Source organism: Platichthys flesus, chromosome 18, assembly GCF_949316205.1.
Source record: "Platichthys flesus chromosome 18, fPlaFle2.1, whole genome shotgun sequence".
NCBI classification, from domain to species: Eukaryota; Metazoa; Chordata; class Actinopteri; order Pleuronectiformes; family Pleuronectidae; genus Platichthys; species Platichthys flesus.
The window spans coordinates 8,723,404-8,736,171 of record NC_084962.1 but is presented as its reverse complement, the minus strand read 5'-3'; the positions used below and the strand labels follow the sequence as shown (position 1 = coordinate 8,736,171).

Below are 12,768 nucleotides of genomic sequence, written 5' to 3'. Positions count from 1 at the left end.
TCATAAACTTGGTGTTTAGCTACAAGACTTCTCTAGAGCAATGAGAGGGAACAAACATAAACAAGCCACTTCCTACGAAACAAAGTGACTGTGACTTTAATCCCATCGCCTCTCCTTGGAAGGTTCTGATCAAACAGCCAATGTAAACACGTCGGTGCACAAGCTGCTTAAATAAGCGTTTATAAATAGTCAATAAACCTAAGAACTGATAATATTCCACAGAATTTATATTTTTCAAAGATTTAAAATGAACTGAGAGTAGGTTGTATCATATAGCATCATTAAATATAATACTGTAGATACACAATGTTGTTAAATAAAAAAATCACATACCCTCCTCCACACTGTACTTACATTACATATAACTGAAAACAGAAAGAAGCTTCTAGAGTTGCCCTCCCTAAAAATCCAATACTGTGTTATTTCTGTTGAACAGTGCAGAAAGTAAAATTGGCCTTTCCCACAGCTCCAGTGTTCCCTTCACTCTCAAAATGTTTTGCAGCGAGTTGCTTCGGTTTCTGGGCTGAACGGCTGCAACAGTGTGCAATGGTGTGTTTTCTTTCATTTGGTGCGTGTGTGTGTTACCCAATCAGCAGTCACATATATCCATAATTGTTTCTTAAGTTATCTACTGCTGCTTGGTGTTTGCATCAATGGAAGATATGTATGAAATCAATGGAAGCAGCTTTTCCAGAGAGCAAACACAGAGACTGTAGCATTAAGCTTATTCTGAAGAGCTAAAAATGCATTTAGCCCATTTCATCTACTGGCTAGATCCCTTCTTGGCATTCTTGAGGAAGGATGGCCTTCTCAGCTGCCATAGTTGCAACGCTTGCAAATCACAACAGAGCGTTAAACACACAGCTGATTACGTTTACATAAACACTTTGTGACATTTTGTCCTGGCTGAACGCAGTGTTTCTGATCACATTACCGATAGCTCTGCTCAGAAATCCATTTCATTATTAACACACGTGCTTTTCCTTCTGTCACATGTCAAAATGTCTGCTGAGAAAAAGACCCATTATAGCCAATGTATTAGAAACGATGCAAATGATGTTATAATGAACTGGTATAAAATAAATGAAACAAGTAAATACATTGACTAAGTTGTGGACCAACTACAAAGATGTTTATAATATCCAAAACAGGCTATTGGTCCAAAACCATTTCAAATGGCACCTTTTTCTTTGAGGATTTACACATTGAGATTTGTAAATTGGCAGAGATCCATTGCTAATCCACAGCTGATTGCCTTTACAGTAATGGCTCATTTATTAGTCTTGCTCGGCTATTTAACGACAGGTCTGAGGTGTGACCCATTAAAACACTTTTATATTAAGTTTTACGACATTTACAAAGGTTTAGTGAGGTGGGGTGCAGTCGTCCGCTGGATGGTTCTGAACGAGTGCAGCGTTGTGGAAGTATACGTCCGTCCACAACTCCGAAAGATTAATGATCAACTACAATAAACTGGGGAGTCAAAGAGTGGCCCGGCAGATCAGTTTCTTTTTCATCTACACTGCAGGAGAACCTCGTGGCAGAGCAGAAACATTAGACGTGGTGGGGGGGGGGGGGGGGAAGTTATTTACAACAGCGTGAACAAGGGAGAGAGGTTTATATACAGGCCGGGGGTGGCTGTTTATTAAAATTGTTCAATCAAGCATGAAAAATACAAGAATTAAATGTGTAGCTGAGGAAGTTCTCTTTTATGTCTGCTCTTCCTCTAACATTAAACCAACCTTTTATTAGTTAAGTAAATATACTTATTTATTTAATTAATTTCTGAACACCACATCTTCTCCACTACACTACATTACATGTTTTCCTTAACTACATTAAATGGACCATTGTGATTACCACATGCTTTTTCAAATTAGGATTTCACTTTTTTTTATGTGCCCAACAAAGACACATCTCCTCTAAAAAAAATGATCACAGGGTCTCAATGAAATAGCTGTCTGAGGCCCAACGAGGTGGACTTATCCTGCACTTCACAATAACGAAATAAAGATTTTAAATAAATAATTGAAATTTGTGTAAGAGAACTTTGTGTTTCACTGTTTTCATTTGCACACTCTCTTGTAAATAAAAAACTTACGTAAAGCACTTTGGCAGACATGTATTTTATGGTGCATGTACTGTACACACAAGAGCCTCCAGCCCCAGGAGGGTTATCTATGATGTCATAATGGCATCATCCGTTCATTGCCTTTGCCTTTATGACCTAATTGACAAACTATGATGTGGGCTAATTGCTCTGGCATATGTGAAGCATCTTCATTTACCTGAGCTACAGACCTGGGTTTTCGCCGCTATCCTTATTAGGACACTGTATTTATTTCCCACTATAGTGCAGCCTAACCTAAACCATGGAATTAAGTTTTTCCTCATTAAGTCTTTGGTTCCCATGCACCTCATGGGGACCAAAGCCTAGTCTTAATGAGGAAAAACGTAATTTCATGAACACCGAACTCAGTGTCTCTACTGGAAAAGGTGCTTAAGAGGCAAACAACGATTATACCCACACACCTCAGTTGGTCAGACCCTTAAAGGCCCAATATGGATCACACAAAAATTACAGCCCCAAGAAATGCCAAAGGCGATCAATAGCGTGACGTTTGTAACCCCTCATGCCTAAGTGTGTACCCCCCCCCCCCCCACACACACACACACACACTCACTCACTCTCTGGAGACTTGCTCTAACCTAAACTTGACTACTTGTCTAACCTTAATCTAGGCCTAACGCCTCACCTCACCCTAACCCCACTCTTTACCTAAACTTAACCTGACCTTTGACCTGACCTTAACCTAAACTGAATCCTTTTCCCACTCCTTTTCCCTAAACTTAACCCTTCACACAACCTTAACACAAACTGAACCCTTACCCCACTCTTAATCTAGACTTAACCTAACCCTGACCCTTCACCTACAATTAAAGCACGTCTTCATCTTGCGATGTAGATATTTACGTTATAGGGACTTGTTTGTGTCCCCATAACGGGACTGGGTTTAAGGTCCCCACATGAGTAATACATGGATCCCACGCACACGGACTGACATGCACGTGAACACAGCGCATCCACACAGCAGCCCATCATAATATCAGTTATCTCCGAGGCCATGTGTCACTATCACTGACCCTGTTTGAGTCTATTATGTGTCAGACAGGAGACTTTGGTGGAGGCTGCTGGTGGCACAGAGGGGGGCAGACAGAGGAGGGGGCTGGCTATGATCACACAGTGTAGGGCCAGTCCGACAGACAGAGTACCACTCCCTGGGAATCTCCTTCATCACCATGGCCATTATCTGCCTCCGCAACGTCCCCCACACAGCACTCAAATACAAATTGAACACGCCACACGGAGCAGAGGTGGCGATAGAACCACACGGGGAGCCGGGGAACGAGCCGCGGCCACTTACCGTAACGTAGCTGTGCGCGGCTGCCACCGTCTCCGTCTGCTTGTCAGCGGCGAGAGAGGAGCCGGAGTCCGGGCACCTTGTTTCCCCCACACGGCCACAGTAGGTGAGGCGAGTCCGCCCCGGCCGCCTGGTTATAGCCGACGCAGCTCCACTCCACTGGGGGAAATCAAGACGACTGTGGCCGAGGTTTCTCCTCCACACTCGGGGGGACCCCCTCGCTGTCGACGGGAGGGAGAGCGAACAACTCGCTGGAAGCAGAGGCAGCACTCCTCCCCGACGCAGGCAGGCGGAGGTTTCTCGGTTTTTACATCCGCTCCTCCTGCACCGACACGCGGCTGCGAGGCTCGAGAGAAGCCGCTGGAGACACACGCACGTCGCTGATATCCGTCTCTTGGCACCAACACACACGGCTGCTCTCAGTTTGCGCACCAGTCACTGTGTGTTTGCTGCTGAACAACAACTCGCAGCACACTGACGGACACACACACACACACACACACACACACACGGCGGCTCCTCCTGCCTCCCAAAGTCCACCAGCCTCCCAACCTCAACAAACTCTGCACAAGCGCCTTCAAGATATAAGTAACAAACGCGTTTTACATAACGAGCACATCCTCATCCTACTTCTGCGCTGGAGCATGTGATGGCAACATGGTGAGCCTTTTAAAGGCGTATCCACGCGTAACTGCGGCCAGGGGGGGGGGGGGGCTCTCTCTGGATCCACCCCCGGCTCACTTAGTGTGGTGGATGATGTGCTATGGTGTTAATTGGACACGGAGGTGGTGACTTGTCTTTTAGCCTGGAAGAACCTGCACATCAACACATGCGGTGTCCCTGAAAGGGGACCATGCCAACCACTGCAAGCAAGAGTCCAACAGGGATTCTTAACGAACGTACACACATTTAGGTCTTGTCACTTTCCTGCATAATCGTACATCTTCTAGTTCCAATAACATTTGTCTGTGTCTCTGTGTGTGGAAAGAATATCTGGCAAACCTTCTTGGCTACACTCTAGAAAATTTGCCCAAAACTAACCTTAAAGGGATAGTGGTGATCATTATCTAATCACCACTATGCTGATGGACTGGAGGTCGAAGTGTTTGAGTCCACAAAACACTGTTGGAGTTTCAGGGGTAAACAGCATTGCTGCCAAATCCAATACAATTGAAGTAACTGCCGACCACTTCTATAGACGTTAAAAAAACAAAACCCAAAAACTTAAAATGACTCCATACTGCTCCTACGGTGTCACCCAAGTTCCCATGGTGCGCGGTGGTTACACGGTAGCATCGCTTGTTCTGGTAGCAGCGCTGCACAGCTGCAGTTACTGCTGAGTGTCGCTAATGTCGTCACGTGCCCTTTGGGCAAGAGCATAGAAGCGCAAGCTTGTGCGGGAACATGAAAGCAGCTCCAGGCAGGAGGATAACAACGGACATTTAGGCTGAAAACATGGTGTAAAATCACGGCAAATATTTCATCCTCCCCTCCATCGGCTTAGTGGTGAGAAGATAATGAGGGATTTTTTGGTGAACTGTCCCTTTAACCTGAACTTCACCTGACCTTAATCTAAACCAAACCTAACCCTGTTGCACCATGTCGGACTGATGAACTGACCCGTGACAGGTGCTGATCTACGACCTCTGAAATAGCCTACATGCAATGTATGAAAACAATAACAGCAGTTAAGTTAATCAATCAAACTTATATGTGAACCACACGTGTGACCAGTAATAAAGCAAATTTAGTTTTATTTTATGAAAAACATTGATTATAAATAATGCATTGCAGATAAACCAGGTAGGATAAACAGAAATATAACTAACTTCACTCCGTACCATTGCCTGTTTTTACAAAAATCTCTGCAAACAATGTGTATAGCATACAACAATACAATACATGACAGCAGGTTGTAGAGCTGTTTGAGGAGGACTCACTTATAACAATTCTGATAACTCTGGAGTAACTCCAGAGCATCAATACAGGACAAGAGCACAGCCCATTCCAAACTGGCAGGATTAGAACAGACACTGCACAAAGTTACTGCTTAAGCAAGCAGCCAGGAGGCTTTGGAAGAGACATGGACACTGAGTGTATTCCTGTTGCATTATTCACTCTAAATGTTTAATGCTCACCGTGCAAACACTCACTTTTTCCACTTTTTAACAGAACAATATTCATTTCTGCCTGTGCAATTCATTGCTAATGTGCAACCCATTTCACTGCTCATATTCTCACATTGTACATATTTTATTTACACTGTATATATCACAGCACATTGCATGTTTACTTATTACTTTTCAGACATTTTGACTATGCTCTTTGCTGCTGTAACACTGCACATGTCCCTGTTGTAAGCCTAATAAAGGATTATCTTATCTTATTTTGTCTTATCAATAGTCCTGGGCCACTGCCAATGAAAGATTATTTGACGTGGACTTTTGAGTTTGGTCTGTGTCCCATCCACTAACATGGAGGAGGTAGAGGTCATGACCTATGCCGCAGCCAATCAAGTCATGTGCTCCATCTTTGTGTAAAGTCTATTGTCATACAAATTAGTGGTTGTATTACATGTTGGGAGTCTTAATATAAATTATGTGAATTGAAGTATCTTCTGTTAAGGAAATACTGTCTGGGGTAACAAATGGGGGTTTCAAATGCAGTGGCGAATGGGACACATTGTAAACTTAAATTTAAACCCAGGGTCAACAAGTTGGGTCCCAAACCCCCCCATTTTCCCTGTTTATCAGTTGTTTGCAGGTAATTATATTAATTTCCAAATGTCTTAAAATATGCACCATTAAAATGCAGCTTCAACTAAGGAGGATCCTGCAGTTATATCATGTCCACACCTATAATAGCTTTTGTGTCTAAACCAACAGATGTAAGACAGGATGCATTTCCTCTCATCTTCATTCACTTTCAAATTAAATTTAGATTTTGTGTCTCCATAACCTCAATTTACTCTCATAATTAACTTCACGGAGACGTTCTTCAAGCAGCTATGACTTCACCCCAAGTCAAACATGTTTGATATTTTCATTAACTGATAATTAAATGTAATTATTCCACCAAGCAATATAAATCTTGAATAGCAGCCAACAACCTGATTGGCAATTGTATTCTGCATGCTGCTGCTCCTGCATATTAATGTTTGATGACCCTTTAAGCAGCCTTGTGGCATTGTTGCTGCGGCTCAAGTCCAAGTTCAGATCTGACCTCAAATAGTCAAGGTCATTTGCAAGTTAATCCTTAATGCGTGAAGTCCAAGTCCAAATCTCCGCTTTGAATAATTTATGTAAAGAATATCTATAAATAAAAATAGTAGATATTTGGACTTGTCCTAGGAGACAAACCATGTGGTGTTTCTTTCCTTATTCACATTCAGATTTGTCAAGGCTTTCACTCAAAATACATCTTCTCTCTCTCAAATATCCTGTTGCATGTAAACTAGCTCTGCTCCTGCTCAAGACTGTTTATTGCACTCATATACTGCTATATCTGTAGATACCTGGCATTTGATTTAGAATTGAAGACATTATTTATAGCATCTATGTTTAAAATTGTATTCAATTTTATCTGTATGCATGTGTTTTTCCAATTTGATTGACGTTTTCTTTCTTCTTTTTTGTATTTTTGTTCTTACGTGGCTTTACTGTTATTATAACTTTTTAAATACATTCTACGGTATCTCATTGTCAGCATATTTATTTGCTTTATTTGTCAAGTCTGAAGTTCTTAAAACTGCACCAACCTGTATGAAGGGAGCTATACAGATAAAGATTGTGTGTGTGATTGATTGATTGATTGATTGATATACTACAAAGTCTTTACCTGAAGAAATAATGCACTCAAAATGAAAGAATGAAAGAACACACTCCATATAAAATAAATGAGAAAATTATAGCGAAATTCCATATAATCAGTGATTAAATGCAATGATTAATTTCAAAATTAACATCTGTGCGCAGTCAAAACATATCCAGTGATAAAATTATATTTCAATAAAAATGTGTATATTTCCCAGCCAATAGGATTATAAGGCCTCGGACTCTTCTGTAACTTAAATTGTAGATCAATGTAGACTACAACGTGAGGTCTGCTGAATATTTCCTTTGTCGCGTGCCTAAAAAATGGGAAAAATAAATAAAGTTTGCATAGGGTTGGGGGCTATTGTCTGACACCTTAGTGTGATTTCTATTACTATTAAACCTGTACATGCCATTTGATCGGGTTTCTGATTGCTAATTATTGGATGGTGAAAAAGGACTGAGCTGTCCAGGTTCATCGCGCAACACCCAGTTTAACCATAAACTGCCAATGTAGGGCTTATCCTTAATTACACATGCACAAACAAAGACACAGACACACACACACACTATACACACAGTGGGATTCACAATTAAGCTGAATCAGGATATGGGATGGTTGAAGAAAACAAATGCTAACTAGACAGTGGAAAAGAGGAAAAGAGGCAAGCTGGAACATGAACTGGTTCTGTGTCAACAGCAGGGTCCACAAGCTTCTGTCACACACACACAAAGACAGACAGCGAGACACTCACACACACATTAACACACACACACACAAACACACACACACAAAGACAGACATATGGTCAAGCCCAGACACATTGTTTTCTTTTTTTTCAATTCTGGACCTTATATTTTATCCCTAAAATAAGGAGATTATTATTCTAATGATCTATCACACTGACTATATTTGAATAGATGAGCAGTTTGTCTTCTCTCATATTGTATGATTACTGCCCCACTCTAAAACAGGAACAGGAAGTTCTAACCAGTACATCTGGATAGAAACCCAATTTACGTGAGCTCTGTGTCCTCTCTTTCTCTTTCTCCTCTCTCTTATATATATATATAGAGAGAGAGAGAGCTTTGACATAATCCCTCAACTTTCCTAAAATATTGAAAGAAACATTAGATTTAACATGCTTACAAATGGGTATTAGGTAGGGATGTTAAAAAAAAATGTAGTGGACATTGTCAATTGTGCATCATAAGTGTAGCATGTTAATTAAATCACAAAATGAAAACATTTGGTGGTAAATAATAAGTGTTGAAGGATATTCCTGTTCTCGCAGGAGTTGTATTCTGTGATGTCAGACACAAAGCTGGTCTCAAGATGAAGCTTCGAAAAGCTCCAAGGTAAAACTTTAATGAGTCCCGCCCTTCAATGTTTCCAGCATCCTCTTGTTCTCCTTCTCTCTATAATGAGCGCAACCAATCATCAATCGAGATTCTTGCCACCTTTCAGATCTTGATAACAAGGGTTTCTGGTCAGTGATGCAGCAAATCATAACCCTCTTGACTTCTGTGACAACAGCACAGAAGTGACTTTTTGCAGGGCGATCTAGCTCATTTTATAATAATGAGTGGATTTTCTGTCAACCTCCTCGGCTTGAGGATCTTCATTTCTTGCATAGGACTTGTGGGTAACGTATTTCTCATCCTCTCCATCCTTAAGACCAAGTTCTCCCGGGTGAAGTCCTTTGAGCTCTTTCTGCTGGGACTGGCCACGGCCAACCTGGAGGAGATTGTCATCATGAACATCTACGACACTGTTTTTCTTGAGGGTAACTTCATCATCACGATCACTTGGCCATGTCGCATTCTCAAGTTCCTGACTATGTTCGGGGAAATCAGCAGTATCCTCTTCACTGTCCTCATCAGCATCTTCCGCTACCAGAAGCTGCGAGACGCCAGCATGAGATCCAGTCTCCCGATCTGTCTGGACAGCATCAGGTCAGCGTGGTTGGTGAGCGGGGTTTGTGTGGCGCTCTCGTTGCTGCTCAGTCTCCCCATTTTTTTCATAAACATCCAAGGCTCTGCGGACAATACGACGAGAAACACAGGCAACTGCCCGCCAGACTCCTTTCAGTGTGGCAAACATTCCTGTCCCCTAATCAACCGCTTCTACAAATACCTGTTCATCCTGATGTGCAACCTGCTGCCTCTCATCATTGTCACAGGCACCGGCTGCCTCATCATCAAAGTGCTGCTGAGCCAGAGGAAGCGGGTGACGTCCGTGACGAGCGTGAGCATGTCGAGCCAGAACAGAAAGAAGGGTAAAGGTCCGGGGCTTCAGCGCAGCGTGATAGCTGTGCTGGCCGCTATGGGGTTGTTCCAAGTAGACTGGACTCTCTACCTGATCTTCCAGCTGGCTTTCTTCCCCACCGACCTTCCTTTTTGGGATGAAATGGAGTTCTTCATCTCAACTTCTTACACATCCATCAGTCCCTATATGTACGGGATAGGTAACAATCTGTTCTCTATCAAAAAGCTTATGAGGAAGTGATGGAGAGCCCCTCTTCAGGTCAGAATTATCAGATTTTTTAACTACATATTTTTGGGGGAATATAACTAATCAAATAGGTTTCTCATCATTGAAAATGTGTTTTATGATTTGACATTATATGCACAAATTATGTTAGGATGTTACGTTAGTCGCAAACCCTTTTTTCAGAGCTTCCGTGATGAAGTAATCTTTACTTCTTAATATTACAGCTTTTTCTGACAGTTGTATACCCTTAAAAATGTTCCTTTGGTGCAAATGGTTGTTTTGCAATTTTAAGAGTAGTTTTCAGTTTTTATGTGTTATTATTTGCTGTTTAAAGAGACTCTCTCAGCAGGAGGAGGACAAGAGAATCTCATGCGGTGAAAGTGTGACCTGAAATAATTTCTAGTCGCTGCTTCGCTCTGATAAACACAGACTCACGAGCTGCCTTTGGTTTTTCACTGCACTTGTGAACATAACAGCTGTGATTGGAAATTATCATTGCACTGTTGTGCATAAACCAACACGGCCTAAGTTGCTTCTTCTCCCACTCAGAACCAGCAGATTCATAACTTGACCCGTCACTTTCCATCATCTTCTACTGCGCTCTCACTGCCGTGTAAATACAGATTTCGTGGATAGGATTTGAAGCTGCGTGCATGGACGTGCGACTGAACTCTGAAGTGCTCAGCTCTTGACAACCTGTCCCATCCATTAACATTTTGTCATGTGACACGTCGCGTGCATGACACCTTTAACCTTACAGTTCAACCAACAAAATTATAAGATTCTGTTTTGACATTGGACAAAAAAAGGAGTCACTTAACAAGACCACTGTTAAAATGTTTAGACGCAAGTTCCATTTTATTCCTGAGGCTGGTTGTGATAAATGTATATATGTTTATAGAGATCTGGTTGATGGCAGGTTGATTGTAACACTGATAATATGAGGTCAGACAGGTCTCCCTTATAAAAATAACATGAGTAGAATCTGGGTTTTAAACGCGTGGTGATTGATTAAATATGTTATTATATCTTTTCACGGTCATTTAAAACTTGGTTTGACAGTTGTGACAGAACTCACAAAGGTCAAACAAGGTCTGTACACCATTTACTGTCTGTGCTGCCACTTCTGATTTTGAAATGACTGTAAATAGTTTATTGTTTGTTATGCAACAAAAAATGACAAAGAAGAATAAAAACGATAGTGATAAACTTCAGACTTTACACAATAAAGTAAATATTGTATAACCAATGCGAAACAAAAATTATTATTAATTTCGAATGTTCACAGCATTTTAAGTGTATTTTAAATGTAAATAGCTGTCTTGTGTTACAGTTGTGTGTGTGCGTGTGTGTCTGTGTGTGCGCGCACTTGTCAACCCCTGAGTTATTTTACCGTTTTATTAAATTGTGTAGTGATGAATTTATGTTTAATGTATGACAAATAATCTCATCAGCCCCGCACAATTTTGTGAAAATTGAAAAATACCCTGCAGTGGCTATGGAGTTATGCATATTTATGGGATTTTTACCAATTGTTTTTTTTTTTTTTCACACAGTTTATATGCAAAAGCGTTTCAAAGTCCACCCCCCGCGACGGAATACTTCGTTTATAAACTGTCAAAGCAGAATAACCCCACAGGTGTGATTATAGTTTCACTCCAGGACGAAGTGAACATGAGGTGTTGTCAGGAACAGACTGCAGCGCGTCACCACGAGACGTGCACGTGGGTCACAACCGATGGGTTCACATGGATTCTCCGCCACACTTCCTTGTCGCCATTAGACTCCGCCTCGTTGACATAAACATCACGTTACATTTGATATGGTGGTAATTTCGTCTTTTCATATGACAACGCTGGATAATAACACCACAGTGAATTCAACCGTTTCAGAAAATGCAAGGTACTTGTGTCTTTTAGTGGCACACGCGAGAAACGACCCAGATGTCATTATCTCACTATGCTGCGTGGTGTCGAACACAACAGCTGCCATGCACGCTCACCACATTTATTATAATTGTTTGCACCTTTCTCATGGAGGCATTGAATACATCTCAGCGCCCTCCTCTCCCCACCAATCAGAACAACGGTGGACAGACACCACCCTCAATCCACAAACACGTATGACACCCAGACAATTCTTTTTACATTGATACATTTTTCATCGACTCCGTCAGTTCGCTGATCCATTAAATTGGATGAATCATCTGGCAATATCGATGGTTGGTCGATTATTAATGTAAGGCATAATATTTAGTGTGGAAAATACAGCACAGTTATATATATATATATATATGTGTGTTTTTTTATTTGTGTATTTTAAACACCCTTGCCAACATTAAGTTCAGTTACGTCCAGCTGACATTTAAAAGAGTCATACAAAGTACATTTAAGGCCATATAACTTAAGCATAGTTGAATGTGTTGTTATAAATTAGAATACCATGTTAGTATAATATTTAAAATGAATCTAATCCCTGTGTACATAGTGTTTGTTTTCTTATGTTGTACAACAACGTTCAACTAGGTTACTGCAACCCAGTAAATAGCCACCTAATAATATGAAATGCTATATAACTTAGCCAATTGTTGTGTTTGTTTAGCCTGTAGGTGTTATATTCAAAATGTTTTGTAAAGGTACTTTCAAGCATATTTAGGAAAAATAATAATCAATAAGCGTTTATTATCTTCTTTAGTAAAGACTGCGAAAAACGTCAATATTGAGGTGACGGCATCCCAGTGAATAGCCACCACCCAACACCCACCATGGTATAACTTCTTGTCCATGGGTAGGAACTCTTACATGACAAAAGATCACTTGGTTATTTACATTCAGGTTGTTTCTCTCGTTATTATGCGACAGATGTTGGCACGACAGAAAGTTTGGGCCGATGTGCGATGTTTTTAATTTCTTTAACCCAGCGACTGCCGCCATGTTTGCGAGAGTCGCTGAGGTAAAAAACAGTGGGACTCACCGCAGTTTTGCGGCGTGTCCATGAAACACAGCGGTTATCGATTTAAATTGCGCAGGTCAGAGTTGAC

At 41.2% G+C, this 12,768-nt stretch overlaps 1 protein-coding gene across 1 annotated transcript; it reads left to right on the top strand.

Annotated features, from left to right (window-relative positions):
• The first annotated feature begins 8,816 nt into the window (after nucleotides 1-8,816).
• On the top strand, nucleotides 8,817-9,743 carry LOC133973914 (uncharacterized). Its single transcript, XM_062411989.1, has one exon. It carries the CDS (start codon nucleotides 8,817-8,819, stop codon nucleotides 9,741-9,743), a length of 927 nt encoding a protein of 308 aa, XP_062267973.1.
• Nucleotides 9,744-12,768: the final 3,025 nt, after the last annotated feature.

Excerpts from the sequence above, each read along its gene's own strand:
- LOC133973914 (XM_062411989.1), top strand. The coding sequence starts at position 8,817 with ATGAGTGGATTTTCTGTCAACCTCCTCGGCTTGAGGATCTTCATTTCT.